This window comes from Aotus nancymaae, unplaced genomic scaffold (genome assembly GCF_030222135.1).
Source record: "Aotus nancymaae isolate 86718 unplaced genomic scaffold, 86718_ANA_hifiasm-v0.15.2.pri h1tg000003l, whole genome shotgun sequence".
NCBI lineage: Eukaryota > Metazoa > Chordata > Mammalia > Primates > Aotidae > Aotus > Aotus nancymaae.
Genome location: NW_026988414.1, coordinates 4,261,170 through 4,280,611, shown reverse-complemented (window position 1 = coordinate 4,280,611; position 19,442 = coordinate 4,261,170). Strand labels below are relative to the sequence as shown.

At 54.1% G+C, this 19,442-nt stretch overlaps 1 protein-coding gene across 2 annotated transcripts in view; it reads right to left on the bottom strand.

Moving 5' to 3' along the window:
• The window catches only part of SH2D3C (SH2 domain containing 3C), a 40,891-nt gene extending 27,217 nt beyond the window's left edge, over positions 1-13,674 (bottom strand). Inside the window, exons 1-2 of one of the 2 annotated variants that reach the window (XM_012458094.3) lie at positions 13,503-13,674; positions 9,215-9,692 (exon numbers count right to left, since the gene is read on the bottom strand). In XM_012458094.3, coding sequence (XP_012313517.2) covers positions 9,215-9,692; positions 13,503-13,539 — 515 coding nt within the window. In that variant the 5' untranslated portion in view covers positions 13,540-13,674. Of the gene's footprint in view, positions 1-6,702; positions 6,841-9,214; positions 9,693-13,502 lie in introns of those variants that run through there. The other variant, XM_012458095.2, reaches the window with a different exon arrangement.
• Positions 13,675-19,442: the final 5,768 nt, after the last annotated feature.

Here is a 19,442-nt window from a genome sequence, read left to right as displayed (position 1 = left end):
TCCTCCAGGTATCCCCTGGGCTCCCTCCTGCTCTTCTGTTGTTGTTGTTGAGAAAGAGTCTCACTTCATCACCCAGGCTGGAGTGCAGTGATGCGATCTCAGCTCACTGCAACCTCTACCTTCTGGGACAAGGTGATTTTTTTGCCTCAGCCTCTCAAGTAGCTGGGATTACAGGCACCCACCACCACGCTAGGCTAATTTTTGTATTTTTAGCAGAGACAGGGTTTCGCCATGTTGGCTAGGCTGGTCTTGAACTCCTGACCTCATCTGATCCACTGGCCTCAGCCTCCCAAAGTGATGGGACTACAGGCATGAGCCACCATGCCTGGCCCTTCAATTCTTTTTGTTTGTTTTTAAGACAGAGTCTCACTCTATCGCCTAGGCTGGCGTGCAGTAGTGAGATCATGGCCCACTGTAGCCTGGACCTCCTGGCTCAAGCAATCCTCCCCTCTCAGCCTCCCAAAGTGCTGGGATTACAGGTGTGAGCCACCACGCCCAGCCCCTCCTTCTGTTCTTCACTAAAATGTCCCTTTCTCAGCAAGGCCTTCCCTGGTCACCCCTTCTGAATGTGTAATCTTCCCCAACTCCCACACTCGCTTCCCTGCTTAATTTTGCTCTGACTCCTCATCTGACTCGGCAGACACTTCCTCTCATGCAGAGACTAGCTCCTCTCACTAGAACATCAGCCCCACACAGACAAGGGTTTGTGTTTCGGTCTAGACAGTGTCAGGAATCATCAGGAACCCAGTAAATATTTTTTTTGAATGAATGAATGAGTGTCACAGCAGCCCCCTGCAGCCCTGAGGACAAAGTCTAGTCCTCCTGGCTGGGCCGTCTGTGACCCAGCCTCTGCTGGTCAAATCTCTTCTCTCTCCTCTCCCTTCATTGGTCTCTGGCCTCCTCAACCTTCCTCCGAAGAGCTCCATTCCCTGCAGCCTCAGGGCCTTCGCATGTGATGTTCCCTCTGCCTGGAATATCCTCTCTCCTTTTCGGCCGGGGTCATTCCTACTCAGCCTTCAGAGCTCATTTGCTTGGAGATTTCTAGAATACTCTCCCTCTCATTGTAATGATCAAATCCAGGAATCAAAACATCCATTTGAAAAACTCAGCTCCACTAATTAATTTATTTATTCCTCATTTTATGAACCTAAAAGAGACTTCTCCTGCCGTATTAGTGGTGAAATCAATTAATAAATAATAGTGACAATTGAGCTAAATCAGTCCTATTAATCATCAGCATTAATTATTTAAATAACCAACCCCTTTCATTGCCTGTATTAACTGATTTGTTCTGATAACTGATACCACTTATTGCATACATTAGCTTAATTAATTGGATTAATGAGCAGTAATTAAAGCCCATTATCCTTTATTTTCCCCCAATGCATGTTTAAATCTGACCTTCACCTTAAGGGCCTCAATCCTGGGCCAGAGTGAAGGGTGAGCCCTGTAGGAGAAGGGGTGGGGAGAGGCTGCCATCCTGCCCAACCCCGGCCCTCTATCATGATGGTGGTCTGGTCCTCTGCAGAGGCCGGTCTTCTCTCTGACCCTGTCTGTTCCCTTGGGCCTTGAGGCTTGGACACATATCCTCAAGTGGAGACCTCCCCAGCCTCTGCCACCTGCCTCTCAGCTTTTCCCCTGGCTCCTACCTTCCCTCTCTGAAGCTCAACTTCCTCATCTGTGAAGTGGGCACATTATCACTATCTCCCCAGAAGAGCTGTGAGGACCACATGAGAAGGAGGGGTGCAAGGTTTCCTGGCCCACGTGGGTCTCCTCTTGCTGCCCCAGCCTCCACCCATGGAGATCTGCCACCCGCCCACCCTGCCCCTCCTGGGAGACTGAAGATGGAGTCTTGCTCTGTTGCTCAAGCTGGAATGCAGTGGTGCAATCTCAGCTCACTGCAACCTCTGCCTCCTGGGTTCAAGTGATTCTCTTGCCTCAGCCTCCTGGATAGCTGGGACTACAGGCACGTGCCACCATGCCCAGCTAATTTTTGTATTTTTAGTAGAGATGGGGTTTTGCCATGTTGGCCAGGCTGGTCTCAAACTCCTGGCCTCAGGTGATCCACCTGCCTTGGCCTCCCAAAGTGCTGGGATTACAGGCATGAGCCACTGTGCCCAGCCTCTTTCCTTCCTTCATGCTCATCTTCACTCACCCACGGTAGAGAAGCAGCAGCCACCTGCCTGCTCTGAGCTTCTCAGTCCTTAAAGGCCCTGGGCAAAGAGAGCTGGGTGGAAAGCCCCGTCTCTCCCAGGACACCAGCCATGGAGGCTGTGGGATTCCCTGCCAGGAAGACTCTTGGCTTTAGCCCTCCCCTACTCCCCAAGATGGGCCACCATTGTACCCTGAACATCCTGCTCGCTCTCTACCATCCGGAGCTCTCAGTCTTCCTGAGTGGGCTGGGGTGTCCAGCAGGAACTCAGGGTGGGCGACAGCCCTGTAAGGAGAAGGCAGAGCAGGGGCCATTCTTCCCAGGGTGGGAAGGGTGGAGCTGAGGATTCTGGGCCCTAAGAGCTGCCACTCAAGTCTCAAAACCTGCCCAAGAAGAGCAAAAAGAAAAGGCATCTACTGAGCGCTGGTGGCTGATGGAACGCTTGTGATCTCGGAGCCCCATTTTACAGGGGAGAAAACTGAAGCTTGTAACTTGACCCAGGGCACGCAGCTGCTCAGACTAGAACCAGATGGCCTGATGTCTAATTCTCTGCTCCGTTCCTTACATGGGTGGACTCCCCCAGACATTGGGAGCCACTTCTGGGTGGAGAAGAGGAGAAGCTGGGGAGGGAAGGCAAAGAAACAGACAAACAAAAAAACAGCATTCAACCAGAGTCCAGAACCAACGTCAGGAAGAGAAAATGGGGTGGAGCCTGAGAGGGCCCTCGGCTGGGAGGCACGAAACGGTGTGGCTCTGGGCAAGTCCCTCTCATCGGGCCTCAGTTTCCCCTTCTACAGCATGAGTAGCTCCTGTTTACTGGTACTTGCTTGGGCCAAGCCCAGAATAAATGCCCCACCTGACATATCCCGCCCCCACAGTGACCCTGTGAAGCAGGTGCTATCACTGTCTCCAATTTACTGATGGGGAAACTAAGGCTCGGAGAGGAAAAAAGACTTGCTCAAGGCCACACATTCAGTGGGCCTCTGAGCAACCGCTGTACCTGACCCCTAGCCTCCCCAGCCCTTACCCCACGCAGGTCCAGCAGCCTGCAGGGTCCCCTGAGGGTTTGGGGGGGATGTGGCTCCAGCTAGGGGTTGGGGGGACAGCCCATCTTTCCCAAGCCAGCCCAGTTCCCACAGCCCAAGGCGGCCGGGGGTCTCAGGGACTGTGAGAAAGTCTCCACAGGAAATGAGAGCCAGGAGCAGCTGGGCCCCTTCGGAAGACAAGGACCAGCCGCCCAGAGCCTGAAGAGGCTGCACAAACGGGGCCCACCACGACCCCCTCCCCAGTGGGTAATCGCTACCAGATGCCCGGCAGCTGACGTCACCCTGCAGGGCCGAGAGGGTCGTGGGACTCTGGGGAGAGTTGGGAATTCTTGGACCAGAATCAACATTCCAAAAGGAAATGGGGTGGGGGGGAGTATCCTGGCCTGTTCTCTGTGCCTGGCACCAGGGCTGGGGCAGGGGCAACACAGGGTGCCCCTGGTTCTCAAGTTCCCGTTTCCTTCAAACAGCTCCTTGGAAGTGAAGGGTGGGGCTTGGATTTCTCGGTGGGAGGCAAAGGACACAGAGGAGGCACTTAAAAGTGACAGAACTGCAGTCAGATCCTCCTAAAAGTTCAAGGATGCAGTAAGCTATGATCGAGCCACTGCACTCCAGCCTGGGCAACACAGAATGAGACCCTGTCTCAGAAAAATATCAAAAATAGAAAAGATCTTCCTAAAAAGAGGTCTTTTAAATGCTGCTCAAGGCCAGCAATGGCTCCCGTTTTGCTTAGAGCCGAAGCCAGGTCCTCACTGGACCCCTCCAGACCCTACGTTATCTGCTTCCATTTCCAATCCAGCCTCCCAGCCCAGCCCCTCCCTGTCCTCTTCACCTTGCTGTGCCCTGGCCACGCTGGTCTCTGCTGTTCCCCAAACATGCCACCTCAGGGCCTTTATACACGCTGTTCTCTTGGCATGCTCCTTCCCAGATAGCAAGACGGTTTGTCCCTTCATGTCCTTTGTTCAAACATCACTTCCTCACTGAGCCTTTCTTTCTGGCTAACCTTAAATTGGCACCGCCAGCTGCTCCCTACTTTCGCCAACCAATTCTAGAACTGATTTTAAATTTTCTCGGTAACAGCTGAGCATGGTGGCTCATGCCTGTAAACCCAGCACATTGGTAGGCCAAGGTGGGCGGATCACCTGAGGTCAGGAATTTCAGAACAGCCTGGCCAACATGGAGACACCCCATCTCTACTAAAAATGCAAAAATTAGCAGGGTGTGGTGGCAGGTGCCTGTAATCCCAGCTCCTCGGGAGGCTGAGGCAGGAGAATAGCTTGAACCCAGGAGGCGGAGGTTACAGTGAGCCGAGATCGCGCCATTGCACTCCAGCCTGGACGACAAGAGTGAGACTTCGTCTCAAAAAAAAAAATTCTCGTACTCTTTCTCTTCTAGTTGACTGCAGAACTAATCTATCTTGTCTATCATCCGTCTCCCCTGTCCTGGAATGGGGACTCCATGAAGGCAGGGTTTTGTCTGCCATGCTCACCACCATCTCTCAGAACCTAGAACAGTGTCTAGGTACATAGCTGTACCTCAGTCAGTATGAAAATGAGTATCATTCCAATTCAACTAACTGCATCATCTCAAGCAAGTTATTAGCCTCACAAAAATCTCAGTGTCTTCGTCTGTAAAATGGGCTCCTTTCCGAGGGGTCATGGGAAGTCATATGAAATAATGGTAGAAAAAGTTTGAGATTTTTACTTGCAGGAGGGGAAATGTGATCTAGTGGTCAAGAGCTTGGGCTTGGGCCGGGTGCAGTGGTGGCTCATGCCCTGGAATCCCAGCACTTTGGGAAGCCAAGGCAGGCAGATCACTAGGTCAGGAGATCAAGACCATCCTGGCCAACATGGTGAAACCCTGTCTGTACTAAAATAAAAAAAAATTAGCCTGGTGTGGGGGTGCGTGCCTGTAGTCTCAGCTACTTGGGAGGCTGAGGCAGGAGAATCGCTTGAACCTGGGAGGCAGAGGTTGCAGTGAGCTGAGATCACACCACTGCACTCCAGTCTCGAGACAGAGTGAGACTCCGTCAAAAAAAAAAAAAAAAAGAGAGAGAGAGAGAGCTTGGACTTAGGAGCTAGTCAGGCCTGGGATCAAATAGTCAAGCCTGACGCTCAATATCTCTGTGACCCCAGGAGAGTCCCTTCCCCTTTCTGAGCCTCAGTCTCCTCACTGGCAAAATAGAGTTAAGTAGAGGCCACTTCACAGGTCCCACGAGCTAGGCAACCCTGTCAGGTGCTCGCTGGTTCTCAGCTGGTGATCGTGCCTGGTGGGACCCTCGCCTGACAATTCCAGTGTGGGTGGGCGTGGGGTAGGGAGTGCCGGGGCTTCCTGTCGCTCTCCAGGCCCCTGCTTCCTCCTCTGTAAGATGGATTGAGGCGGGAGGGTGCCTCTCTGGGACCTGCAGAGAACTGAGGCTCCCTGGGAGGCAGGGGGCAGGCTAAGCTGGCGCTTTCCTTTCTTTTGGGAGCTAAAGGCCCCTCCTCCCTCCTTCCTCTTCATCCCCATGATCTCAGCAGGGAACAGGACACCAGGAAACCCCTGCAGCCTCACCTCTTCCCCTTCCTTCCTCCTGCTCCAGGTGCACCCTGCCTCCCCAGGGGTGGGGGAGGGACACTGTCTTCCCAGCTTAGGCTGCTCCCTATACAGCCAGTGGGACAGCCCCCTCTAGACACTCAGGAACAGGGCCCCCGACCTTGCTTACTGGCAATTCCCAAATGTTCTCCTCCCTAAGCTGGATGGATCCTCAGAGACCATCTCAGGTCCATCTGGGCTACTGGGGAGACTGAGGCCCAGACTGGGGCAGGGCTAGTCTGAGATCTCACAGGCAAGGCTGCTCCCCTGACTCCAGGGCACAGGGCTGAGGTTCAGGGACTCCTGGAAGAAATGTTCTACAACCTCTGGGGGGCAGATGGAGCACTGGGTCCTGGGGCAGTAGAAGGGGGCTCAATCTGGTCTGCTAATCTCATCCTCCTCAGGACACTCCAGATGCAGGAGGGGGAAGAGTCTCCATTTCCTTGGTTAGCTCCTGGCCAAGTGTGATGCCAGAGACACTGCTAGGCCCACCAGGCCTCCGTCCACAGGGGAAGAAAGCTTGAGCTGGGTCCTGGATTTGGCTTTCTCAAGAAAAGACCACCTTTCTCAGCAGCCCTGGCCCTTTTGGAGAGGAATGTGTTGCCCAGGTGTTAAGAGCATGGGCCAGGAAGCTGGGATTAAACCCTGGTTCTGACACTCACTGGCTGTGTCAAACTCAGCAGGCAAACCTTTCTTTCCATATTTATAAAATGGGGGTGATAGTAGTACTTCTCTTCTGGGGCTGTTGGGTAGAGTAGATGAGCAGATGCCTGGCCTGCGGGGACAAAGTTACACCCAAAGAAAGCTGGCTTGGAAAAGTCCCTGATGCTAACCCCACCCCCGAATTTGTCAGTTGCCCCAGGGGTGCAGATTTCCTCCTTCGACCTGTCCTGCTCCCCGCTGGCCCTCCCCAGGCCCAGATCGATCACTCACCCTCGGGACCCCAGCGCGGGGCACCGTCGGCCCACGGCAGTCCTGCTTCCCCCGATGTCGCAGCCTGCAGCCCCGGGACCTCCTAAGCCCAGCTCTCGCCTTTCTCAGGCCACGGAGCTGCAGAGTTCAGAGCCGGACTCCGGGGGCGGAGACTGACCTGTAGACCACGTTCCCCCAGACACGCCCCTACGCCCCTTGCCTGGCCCAACTCCACCGCCTACTCCACCAGCAAGGAAAGACACTCCCGCCTCGGACACGCCCCTCCGCCTCCGGTCTCGCTCCGCCTCCGGTCTCGCTCCGCCTCCTCCCTGTCAGTCAGTGTCGGGAAGGCCGCGCCCCCGAGCACACCCCTCCGCCTAGCCCGCCGGGTTCCAAAGCTCGCTCCCCAGCAGCTCTCGACGAAGCCTGGTAGGCCACGCCCCTAGACACGCCCTCAACTCCGCCTTGCCTCGCCGCACCCCGCCCCGCCCCGCCCCGCTCCTGCGAAACTCGGCTTCCCTGGGTAGGAGGGGCCAGGCTCCTGGTGCAGTCTCCCACCTTGAGGTGCCTTAGAACGCCCCAGGACCCATCAGGCCGTCTCCCCTACATACAATCCTTGGTCCTCTACGCCTGAATGAGGCCGAGTGTAGGAGTGCAGAAGGCAGCCAGGGATGGTGGAAAATATGAGTTTTATTAATCGTAAATATAGCATTCCCATTTACTGAGTGCAGCGTGCCAGCCACTGTGTTGAGATTTTACAGGTATGTTATTCTTGAATCCTCACCACAACCCGACCAGGTAGGTGCTATTGTTATGCCCATTTATCAGATGAGAAACTGAGGCTCCCAGAGAGGAACAGATGTGTCCAGTTAGGCAACCAGTAAGAAGCAGAATCTGGACTGGATTCACCCTGCCCCTTTACATGGTCCTGCTCCTCACTGATCAGGGGTCTAGGCAATCACAGCTCAGAGACAGACGCTGTGCTTGATGTCTCAGGAAAAAGCTGCTCAAACAAGTTACCAGAAAAAAAAAAAGAAAGGTCCCAGATCTGGCCCTACAATTACTTTTGCTCAGCTCGCTTTTTATCTTTATTTTGACAGGCACATGTGACTGGTGTGGTTGAGACAAAGGCTCTGAGGATCCAAAACCTGGGGACTCCTTTGGCTGGGATTGAGGGGTCTCCCGGGGTGTGAAAGACATGGCCTTAGGGTTGAGAAGGTAGTGAGTCCAATGCATGCTGCGTAAGTGTGCAGACTTCAGCTCTGTGTAACATTGGCTGAGTCTCAGTTTCCCAATCTGTAAATGGGGCTAACAATTGAACCTTTGTTTTTTGTTTGTTTGTTTGTTTTCTGTTTGATACAGAGTCCTCCTCTGTCGCCCAGTTGGAGTTCAGTGGTGTGATCTCGGCACACTGCAACCTCCACCTCCCAGGTTCAAGAAATTCTCGCGTCAGCCTCCCAAGGAACTGGCATTACAGGCATGCATCACCATGCCCTGCTAGTTTTTGTATTTTTAGTAGAGACAGGGTTTTACCATGTTGGCCAGGCTGGTCTCAAACTCCTGACCTCAAGTGATCTGCCTGCCTCAGCCTCCCAAAGTTCTGGGATTACAGGCGTGAGCCACTGCACCTGGCCTTAATGATTGAATCTTTTACGGAGCTTTCAGTGAGACATTTGTTTTGATAAAAGCCAGTAAAAATGCTTACTAAATGGGAGGTATTGTCCTATTAGCACAATTTGTATTTTTGTCTGAACTCAACTCACCCTATAACCAACTTAAGCTGATAAATGGTTTTCTAGACTAGGTGGAGGTATTGTCCAGAAGAAATAATTGTTGCGATTTGGGTGAGGGGGGTCCAGGGTAGGGGTCTGGTGACTGGGTTTTGGACCCAGCCAGCAGCTAAGGGCCCATGCTAGATGCTGACAGGGGTTTTGAAGGCAGGGGGTCTCGGTTCACATGGTGGCTTTGTCATTAGTAAATGTGCACCCTGACTGAGGCAGATGACATCACCCTCTGAATTTCAGCTTCCTCGTCTATCCTATGGAAACAATAAGAGTTTCTCCTTACCAGCTTTCTTTTGCTGATGACAAGTGAAGGGTTTAGCACAGTGCCTGTTCTACAGTAAGCACCTGGTTACTGCGTAGGGTTTTTTTTGTTTTGTTGTTTTTGTTTTTTTGTTTGTTTGAGACAGAATTTCACTCTGTCGCCAGGCTGGAGTGCAATGGCCTGATCTTGGCTCACTGCAACCACCACCTCCCAGGTTCAAGTGATTCTGCCTCAGCCTCCTAAGTAGCTGGGACTCCATGCACACACCCAACTAATTTTTGTATTTTTAGTAGAGACAGGGTTTCACCATGTTGGCCAGGATGGTCTCTATCTCTTGACCTCATGATTGGCCCACAGCAGCCTCCCAAAATGCTGGGATTACAGGTGTGAGCCATTGCACCCAGCCTTCTTTTTAACCCAGATGTGTACTGGGTTAAAAAGAAAACATCCCTGCAGGTCCTGCTGTCACCAGCCCCTGGGCACCTACCTTTCTGAGTGCATGCCCCTGGGAGGTCTCTCCTCTTCTACGTCTGCTGTGGGGACCTCAGGCTTTCCAATGGGGTCTGCCTCCACTGCTGAAGGGTTGGGTTCCATTGCCGGGGTGTCCTCCAGGGGACCATTGACCTCCACCACCACCTCCTTGGCTGCCTCCAAGCCTGGGGGGTCGGGCAGACCTCGGGGTACCAGGTTGGACTTGGGGCCCACCTCCTGGGCCTGCTGGGCAGCCTGTGAGTTCTGTGCTTTCTTGTTGCTGGGGCGAGGCATGGTGCCCATGTGGCTGTACATGTCACTGGAGCGGGCATAGGCTGGGGGACTCTTGGGCACCGTCACCATGTCATCCTGCGTGGCTTCAAAGGTGTCAGGCTCCAAATGGGACTGCCTACTGATGGGAGCTGAGGACCGCCTCAGAGTGAAGGATCGAGGGAGGTTGGAGAGACTCCCAAAGCCCTTGAACTTGAAGAACTCTAGCAGAGGGGAAGGGAAGGAAAAGGAGTTAATGGCAATGTTAACATCAATAATAATAATGAAAAACTCCTGCAGTTTCCCTCAGTGAGGGGCTAAAGAGGGCTAGGGGCTTCCTGGACACCCCTTCTAATTGTCAGCACACCCCCAGAAGTGGTATAAGATGGGAGCTTTGGAGTCACATAGCCCTGGACTTGAATTCCTGCTCTTTCACATCCTGGCTGTGTGACCTTAGGCAGGTCACTTGACCCCTCTAAGCTAAGCCTCATTCTCCACATCAGTAAAATAGAGATTCTAGCACCTACCCCCTAGGGCAATGCGAGGATTAAAGAAAAGCCTAGGCCAGGAGCAGTGGCTCACACCTGTAATCTCAGTACTTTGGGAGACCAAGGCGGGTGGATCATCTGAGGTCAAGAGTTCGAGACCAGCCTGGCCACTGGTGAAACCCCATCTCTACTAAAAATACAAAAAATTAGTTGGGCGTGGTGGCAGGTGCCTGTAATCCTAGCTACACAGAATCCTTGAACTCAGGAGGCGGAGGTTGCAGTGAGCTGAGATCGTACCACTACACTCCAGCCTGAGCAACAATAACAGATTCCATCTTAAATAATAATAATAATATGGACTAGTGTGATATCTTAGAAAAAAAATAACAATAGGCTGGGCACAGTGGCTTACGCCGGTAATCCCAGCACTTTGGGAGGCCGAGGCAGGTGGATCATGAGGTCAAGAGTTCGAGACCATCCTGGCCAACATGGTGAAACCCCGTCTCTAAAAAAAAATAATAATAATAAATAATTAAGGCCTGGCACAATGGCTCACACCTGTAATCCCAGCATTTTGGGAGGCCAAGGCAGGTGGATCACCTGAGGTCGGGAGTTTGAAACCAGCCTGGTCAACATGGTGAAACTCTGTCTCTACTAAAAATACAAAAATTAGGCCAGGCATGCTGGTTTATCCCTGTAATCCAAGCTACTGGGGAGGCTGAGGCAGGAGAATTCCTTGAACCTTGGAGGTGGAGGTTGCAGTGAGCTGAGATTGTGCCACTGCACTCCAGCCTAGGTGACAAGAATGAGACTCCATATCAAAAATAAAATAAAATATTATCTGGGTGTGCTGGTGTGTGCCTATAATCCCAGCTACTTGGGAGGCTGAGGCAGGAGGATAGCTTAAGCCCCCGAGTTCAAGGTTGGGCTGCACTATGATGGCACCACTGCACTCCAACCCGGGCAACAGAGCGAGAGCCTGTCTCTAATTGTAATGCTTATTTATTTATCTTTTTTTTTTTTGAGACAGAGTCTCACTCTGTCACCCAGGCTGGAGTGCAATATCATGATTTTAGCTCACTGCAACCTCTGCCCCCAGGTTCAAGCGATTCTCCAGCCTCAGCCTCCGGAGTAGCTGGGATTATAGGCGTGCACCACCATGTCCAGCTGATTTTTGTATTTTTAGTAGAGATATGGGTTTCACCATTTTGGCCAGGCTGGTCTCGAACTCCTGACCTCAAGGGATCCACCCACCTCAGCCTCCCAAAGTGTTGGGATTACAGGGGTGAGCTACTAATAACAACGATAATTTAAAAATGTCTAAAAATGATTCTGCATCTACCAAACATGTGCTGCATGAATTCTCAACATAACTCAGTGACACAGTTTAATCTCCCATTTTCCAGATGAAAAAATTGAGATTCAGAGCAGTGTAATGAACTGAGGTCACGCTGCTGGTAGGTGGAGCAGGTATGCGTGTTTTGCGGTCATGTGGTGGGGGGTGTTCCAGCCAGCCTCTGTGAACCTGGGGCGGGGGTGGAATGAGGAGGGGGTTGTTGCGAGCCTGAGGGTCGCACTGTCTGTGGTTCTCTCTTTCCTGTCAGCTGAGCCCAGCTCCTGACTCAAGAGGCATGGCTGGGGTGATACCATCTCCTGGTTTCCGCGGGGGTGCATGTGAGTTCCCTACCCCCTGCCCCCAGCTGTGGGACCGTCCTTTCTCACCACCACTGACTGACTTCCCCACAGCCTCCAGATGAGCAAAAAGGAAAAACTCTGGCATTTTCCACTTCCTCAGCATCCTCCACCTCCTCAGCTGCTCACACCAGCGCTGAGATGCAGGTAGGATGCTCCCAGTTGAGGAGGGAGGAAACTGAGGTCCAGGGATGGGGAAGGACTTGCCCAGGGTCATACAGCAAGGCCACGGCTGAGCCTGGACTCAGGCCCAGGGCTCAGCACAGCTGGGTCAGTGCTCGGGGCTTTCTTTAGCCCTGCCGGCCCCACTTGGCCTCCTGAGCAAATGCGGCCGCTCTGCCCTTCCGCTGCATGTGGTGGGGGTGGAAATTGCATCAGTGGCCAGAGGGAGGACCCTCAACTGCCTTTTTTCTCAGCACCACTGGTTTTGCCTCCTAGGCACCACGCGTTTGGAGGAGATAGTCAGGGGCAGGAGGGAAACTGAGGCCCAGACTCCAGGGACTGGGATTGGGCCTGCTCAATAGCCCGTGTGACCTCAGGCAAGTCTCCGGGCTTCAGCATTGCCCTCTGTGAAACGCACTCACAGTCTCTGCCCTTTACACCAGCTGTCCTCCACCCTGGTGGGGTCAGATCAGAGGAATCAGTGGATAGAATTTGCTGAAACTGGGAGGGCCAGACACAGGAAAACAGAGCAGTGGGCGAATGTGGCCCTCACCCTGGAGCCTGGTTCTAGTCGCTCTGGGCTCTTTCCCCACCCAAGGTTGGGTCCCAGGCGCACTGCTGTTGGGAATGTGGGACAGCTTCCCATGACACCCCCATCCCCTGCCCCCCCAGTAACTCCCCATCTGTGAGCCCAGGCCCGCGGGCAGGGGGATGGAGTGTTCGAAGACCTCCCCTGCCCAGCTGTGAGGTAAGAGACGGTTAGAGACACAGTGGAATACAGAGATTGAGAGACGCTGTGGGGAGACAAAGAGACAGAGACAAGAGAAGCTCAGAGAGAGAGCACGAAGTCAGTCAGAGAGAGAGACAGATGCTGGGCCAGAGTGACAGCCAGAGAGCCACAGGGTCGCCCAGAAGCAGAGACGTCTGCAGAGAGACAGAGGCGGACAAAGAGAAACAGAAACAAGACCGGCACAAGAGGATCGCTTGAGCCCAAGAGATTGAGACCAGCCTGGGCAATAAGGTAAGACTCCCCCAGTCTCTTAAAAAAAAGCATAATTATTATTATCTTATTTTATTTATTTACTTATTTTTTGAGATGCAGTCTCACTCTGTTGCCCAGGCTGGAGTGCAGTGGTGCGATCTCAGCTCACTGCAACCTTTACCTCCAGGGTTCAAGCATTTCTTCTGCCTCAGCCTCCTGAGTAGCTGGGATTACAGGTGTGTGTCACCACGCCTGGCTAATTTTTGTATTTTTAGTAGGGATGGGGTTTCACCATGTTAACTAGGCTGGTCTTGAACTCCTGACTTCAGGTGATCCACCCGTCTAGCCTCCCAAAGTGCTGGGATTATGGGCATGAGCCACCGCTCCCAGCCAAAAAAAAAAAAAAAAAAAAAAAATTAATTGTGCCTGTAGTCCTAGCTACTTGGGAGGCTGAGGTGGAAGGATCGCTTGCTCCTGGGAGGTCAAGCCTGCAGTGAGCCGAGATTCTGCCACTGCATTCCAGCCTGGGTGACAGAGAGACACCCCGGCATCCAAAAGGAAAAAAGAACCTGGGAGGGCAGACACAGGAAAACAGAGCAGCGGGCGAGTGTGGCCCCACAGAAATGAGACAGTGATGAAGAAACGGATACAGAGAGAGGCCCCGAGGATGCCAGGGATGGGGGACAGCGCAGACGGCACCCCACACTCACTGAACTTTTTGCTGGCCTTCTTGGTCCCCTCCGTCATCCTGGCAAGTCGTGTGAAGCCCTTGGCCAGCTCGCAAGTGGCTGCTGGAGGCTCTGGACGTCAAGGTCGAGATGCCTCTCCCACCTCCCCTTCCCCTTTCTCTCGCCCTCTCACTAGCTTCCTCTGTGTATTTTTAAACCAGTGAAACTCCCACAGCCCCACCCTCCCCACCCTCTCTGCAGGCGGCGGGGGCTGGGGCCTCCCCTAGCCCTGGCCCCTATGGGCCGCCTCCTCCGGCTCAGCAGCAGGACACAGGGCAGACCGCAAGCCCGTGGGACCTGGAGGGTCTAAGGAGCAAGCCGCAGGTTCTGGGAATGGAGCCCAGTGGGCTGGGGGCCGCTGGGGACCTGCCAACAGTTGTCAGGGGGCCCCGCGGTCAGGCTGGGAAGGTGAGGGGAGTCAGGCCTGTGTGCAGGGCGGTTGCTTCTCAGCCTCCATACCCAGGAGGGGGACTGGCAGCCGCAGATCGGGGAGTACTGTGGTCGGGCCTGTGGACTCTGGGCCACCCAAATCCAAGTTCTGCTTTTGGCTGGCCATTTCGCTACAGTGCAAATGTCCTCCCTGTGATGGGGGGATACTGGCAGTGCCCACTTCACAGGGTTCAGCAATTGGTGCAGGGCCTGGCACAGAATCGGTGCCTGCCAAAGCACGGTCACGCTTTCCAAGCTCACAGGGAGATGTCATCATGTGGTCCACTGCACCCGCTGGACAGAGATGGTGAAACTGAGGCACGGAGAGGCGGAGGGATTCCCCCAGGTAGCACAGCTGGTTACTGGCCCAGTCTGGGTCACAATGCTCCCTTCTAGGCCCCTTAACCCATGGGCTGGTTCCTTCCCACCCTACAGACGTCCCATGTGCATGTTCAGGTGGGCAGGACTGAGATGAGGAAATGCAACCTCCCCTCTGAGGGTCATTCTGGACATCTGCAGAGGGTCAGCGGCTGCTGGGGCTGGGGCGGGGCCTAAGCCTCAGTGACCTGATTTCTAGAATGGGGAGAAGTGTGAGGTAGGCAGCCAACCTGCAGGGGTTCGGCGTTTTATCTTGGACCCCAGGCAGACAACCCAGGCTGGGAGAGGAGTCCACTGCCATCTGATAGGGCACTTCCTGCATCTTCCACTAACAGAAACAGCCCCAGAGTGGGTACGGTGCTCACGCCTGTAAACTCAGCACTTTGGGAGGCCAAGTCAGGTGGATCACCTGAGGTCAGGGGTTCGAAAGCAGCCTGGTCAACGTAGTGAAACCTGGTCTCTACTAAAAAAATATTTTTTAGAAAAATTAGCTGGGTGTGGTGGCATGCACCTGTATTCCTAGTTACTCAGAAGACTGAGGGAGGAGAATCACTTGAACCCAGGAGGCGGAGGTTGCAGGGAGCTGAGATCTTGCCACTGCACTCCAGCCTGGGCAACAGAGCGAGACTCTGTCTCAAAAAAAAAAAGCAGAGGCAGAGACTGGACAGACAACCTAGTGTCCTAACTCCCCGGCTGGTGCCCCTAGCAGAAAACAGAGGGTAGGTCCCCTCCTGGGGCTTCTCTCCCAGGAGGCAGTTGCAGTGGGACTTGGGTTAGCTGCCAAGGCTGTACTGCTTCCCGGCCAGGCCTGCTCCCGACTTGCTGTGTGATCCCGCACAAGACACTTTCCCTCTCTGGGCCAAAGTTTTATCATCTGTGAAATGGAGCCACAGCAGCCCCCACTTACTGGGGTTGTTGGGAGGATGAGAGGGGCAAACGCTGATCCAGGCCAGCACACCGTGGGCCTCCGTGAGCTCTGGCTGGGGTTGCTGAGAGATGGGCACAGATAAGGGGGAGACTGGCACAGGACAGGGAATCCTGGCAGGCAGGCACCAGGCAGGAGACCTGGGAATCCCTGCCACAGAGATGCTGTGTTGCTGCGGCAGAGGCGCCGCATCAGTGCTGGGGCCTGTCCTGCTCTGGGCCCGGGCGCTAGGGCAGTTTCTGGCACCCCTAGGAGAATGAATAGGGCTCAGTGTGGCGGCTCCGCTGAGCTCAGAGCCCCCTTTGTGCTGCCTGGAGTGGCCGTTAGGAGTGCGGCTGGGGACCTGCCGGCGGGTGGCTGTCCTGCGGGCGCTCCTCAGCCTGCACTGGAGGGCAGGGCAGCGGGCCCGAGCTCCCCAGCCCAGAGCGCCCGAGCACTTTCCTGCCTCCAGGCCTTCACTCAGGCTGGCCCCATACTACCGGGAATGCCCTCTGCCCTCCTGCCTCAGTCTCTTACATCCTTTACGTCCCTCCAGGCTGACTTGAGCTATGTTGCCCCCAGGATCCCTGAACTCTTTTTTTTTTTTTTTTTTTTTAAGATGGGGTTTCACCATGATGGCCCGGCTGGTCTTGAACTCCCGACCTCAGGTGATCCACCTACCTCGGCCTCCCAAAGTGCTAGGATTACAGGTGTGAGCCACAGCGCCCAGCCCTTTCTTTTTTTTTTTTTTTTTTAATTGAGACAGTCTTGCTCTGTCACCCAGGCTAGAGTTCAGTGGAACAGTCTCAGCACTACAACCTCTGCCTTCTGGGTTCAAGCAATTCTCCTGCCTCAGCCTCCCAAGAGCTGTTACAGACCCATGCCACCACATCCAGCTAATTTTTTAAAATTTATTCATTTATTTAGTTAGTTTTGTTTATTTATTTTTTGAGACGGAGTCTCACTCTGTCACCCAGGCTGGAGTGTAGTGGCATGATCTCGGCTCACTGCAACTTCCGCCTCCCAGGTTCAAACAATTCTCTGCCTCAGAACTCCCAAGTAGCCGGGATTACAGGCACCTGCCACCATGGGCAGCTAATGTTTTTGTATTTTTAGTGGAGACAGGGTTTTACCATCTTGGCCAGGCTGGTCTTGAACTCCTGACCTCAGGATCCACCGACCTCAGCCTCCCTAAGTGCTGGGATTACAGGCGTGAGCCACTGTGCCTGGCCTTTACATATTTTTTAGTAGAGATGGGGTTTCACCATGTTGGCCAGGCTGGTCTCCAACTCCTGACCTCAGGTGATCTGCCCACCTCAGCCTCCCAAAGTGCTGGGATTACAGGCGTGAGCCACCATTCCCAGCCCCCTGCTCTCACTTCTGTCCCCTCTCCTTGCCCCTCTCAGTCTGTGACTCAGGCAGGGACAGTGTGGAGGTCCTATGGAGAGGAGAGAGAAGACAGTCTCATGGACAGGGCAGGTACTATCAAGAGTTGGAGGCCTTAAACTTCATAGGCAAAGGCATCAGGCCCATGCAATCCTGGGTTCAATCCCCACCTCCATGACCTTGGGCAAGTCACATCACCTCTCTGAGCCTCTTTTTTTTCCCCCATCACTAAAATAGGATACATAAAACATCCCTCACATGCTCTCATGGCAGTGAAACGAAATATTTATACCAAGACTATCATTTTGGCTTAATTCTCTTGTGTGTTTATTTGCGTGCTCCAGACCTAAAGCCTTCTGAGAGAGGACAGGGCCCTACCCATCCACGTTAGCCCCCTCTGAGTGAGGACCGTATCATGGGTGCTCCATAGATGCTTCTCTTCTCCCTCCATTGATCTGGCACTGGGGACCGTGTGGGATGATGGCAAATGACCCTGGGCTTTGAGAGTAGAGACCTGGCTTTGAATCTCAGCTTCATGGCTCTCTGGCTGTGTACCTTGGGGCAGGCAACACCAGTCTGGGCCTCAGTTTTCCCTTTTGTAACTTGGATCTAATAATAGCAACCCCCTAACAGGGATGCTGGCAAGTTTCAGGGAGACAACGCAAGCCAACCCCGGGCCAGGCACTGAGTCAGTTCCTGGCTAGTGTGGGCAGAACTGTAATTTTTTTTTTTTTTTTTTTTTGAGAGGGAGTCTCACTCTGTTGCCCGGGCTGGAGTGCAGTGGCGCAATTTTGGCTCACTGCAACCTCTGCCTCCCAGGTTCGAGTGATTCTCCTGCCTCAGTCTCCTGAATAGCTGGGATTGCAGGCATACACCACCATGCCTGGCTAATTTTCCTAATTTTAGTAGAGACGGGGTATTGCCATGTTGGCCAGGCTGGTCTTGAACTCCTGACCTTAGGTGATTTACCCGCCTCATCCTCCAAAAGTGCTGGGATTACAGGTATGAGCCACTGCACCCAGCCAACTTCTGTGATTTTAGAGGGCTGGGGGTATCACATGGCCGTTCTCTGCCCTGTGCCCCTGCTATCCAGTTGCCCCACTGTCTCTTCAGATGCACCAGCAGCCAGGAGCAGCCCAATCCATGAAACCATCTTCTCCTTCCCTCCTATGCCTCCCGTCTGTCCCTGCTCAGAGGAAAATAGGGGGTCCAGGCCAGGGCCAGACAGCTGTCCAGCGCTTCTCTTTCCTGTGTGCCCTCACCTTCTCTGTTAAATGGCAGTAGGACCAGTGGCTCTCTCAGGCAGACATCTACTGAGGACTGGCCACTTGCCCAGCCTTGTGCCAGCTTAGCCGATCCATGGGAAGCAGGAAACATTTCAAGTCAGTGAGAAATCACTCATTTCTTCTCACTTCCACCTGGGTTTTGTCAGCTTGGTGATCTGGGGCCCCAGACCCGGGCAGACTGGGCAGCCGGGCAGCCTTCTGATGGGCTTCCGGCCTCTCCTGCCTCCCTTGCCTGCCTGCATCCCACAGTGGGGACTGAGGGCCTGAGGCCCCAAGGGGAAGTGATGGGCGGATGTTGGGGTTCAGACCGGGGATGGTGGGGTGTAGGTGACAGCTCCACCGGAACTTCTGCTAGGGCCTCTGCCCACAGGATGTGACTTAGGGAGGGCTTGTGGGAAACGGCAGGGCCTGTCCTTAGCTGTAGTTGGATAGTGGAGGCCACACAAGCCCACCGAAGAGCCCTGCCCACCACAATACTGTCCCTACCGGTGGCTCCACCCATGGGCCAGATGGGCGGGGCCCTGAGATGGGGAAGTGTTGGGGTTTATGCCAAACTGACCTGGTTCAAATACCAGTATGGTCACTGGACAGCTGTTTGACCCAGGCCAAGTGATGTCATCTCTGAGTCTCAGTATCCTGATGTGTACAATGGAGGTGACAACAGTATTCATATGGTTGAGTGACAATTGAGATAATTCCCATAAAGTGCGAAGTGTAGGGCTTGGACCATTCATTTTCCCTCAATAAGTTGTCATTACCAGGATTGTTCTGTTCTCCCTCTTTATCCTCCCCACCTCCAGTTTAGCTAACAGCCTCCTGCTTCTAATAGTGTACCCGTGAAGCCCACTGCACACTGCTCCCCGCCTAAACCCCTCTGGGCTCCACACTGCCCTCAGGAAAGGGCCCCTTCCTCCTCAGCCTGACCCTTAGGCCCCTCCCTGATAGTGCCCTTCCCCAGAACAGGACCTCTTGTGACATCAAGGTCACTAAAGCCATTCCTGCCTCCTCCTAGGAGGCTCTGAGGCTAAGCAGTGTGGGGTGAGAGCTGGGAGCCACACCGAGGGCTTATTGCAGGAAGAGAGGGTACTGAGGGTATGGGGGAGTGCCGAATCAGCGTAGCACCGCCCTGACTGCAGGCAGGCTTGGGGGAGACAGTAGAGATTTGCATGGCCACTGCCTGGGGGGCGGGATGTGAACTGGAAAGAGCCTCAGAGGTCACTTTCAGGTTCTTCCGGGACAGACAGAGGCCAGACAGGGGGGCCAGGTCTCAAGATCCACCAGCAGAGGGCTGGAGAGGAGGGGCAGATTGCAGCCGGGCAGAGGCAGAAAAGACGGCTTTGCTGGAGGCTGGTCCTTGGGCAGAGCTGGAGGGGGAATCTGGAGGCCACTGGAACCAGGAAGATGGGGGCGGAGGGAGAAGGGATGGGAGCGATGGGGGAGGGAGAAGGGGGGTGAATGGTGAGCTTGCACCCTCATATAAGGACAGCAGGTCTCCCGACTGCTCTCCTCCTGGCCCAACCGCAAATGGCGTGTCAAGAG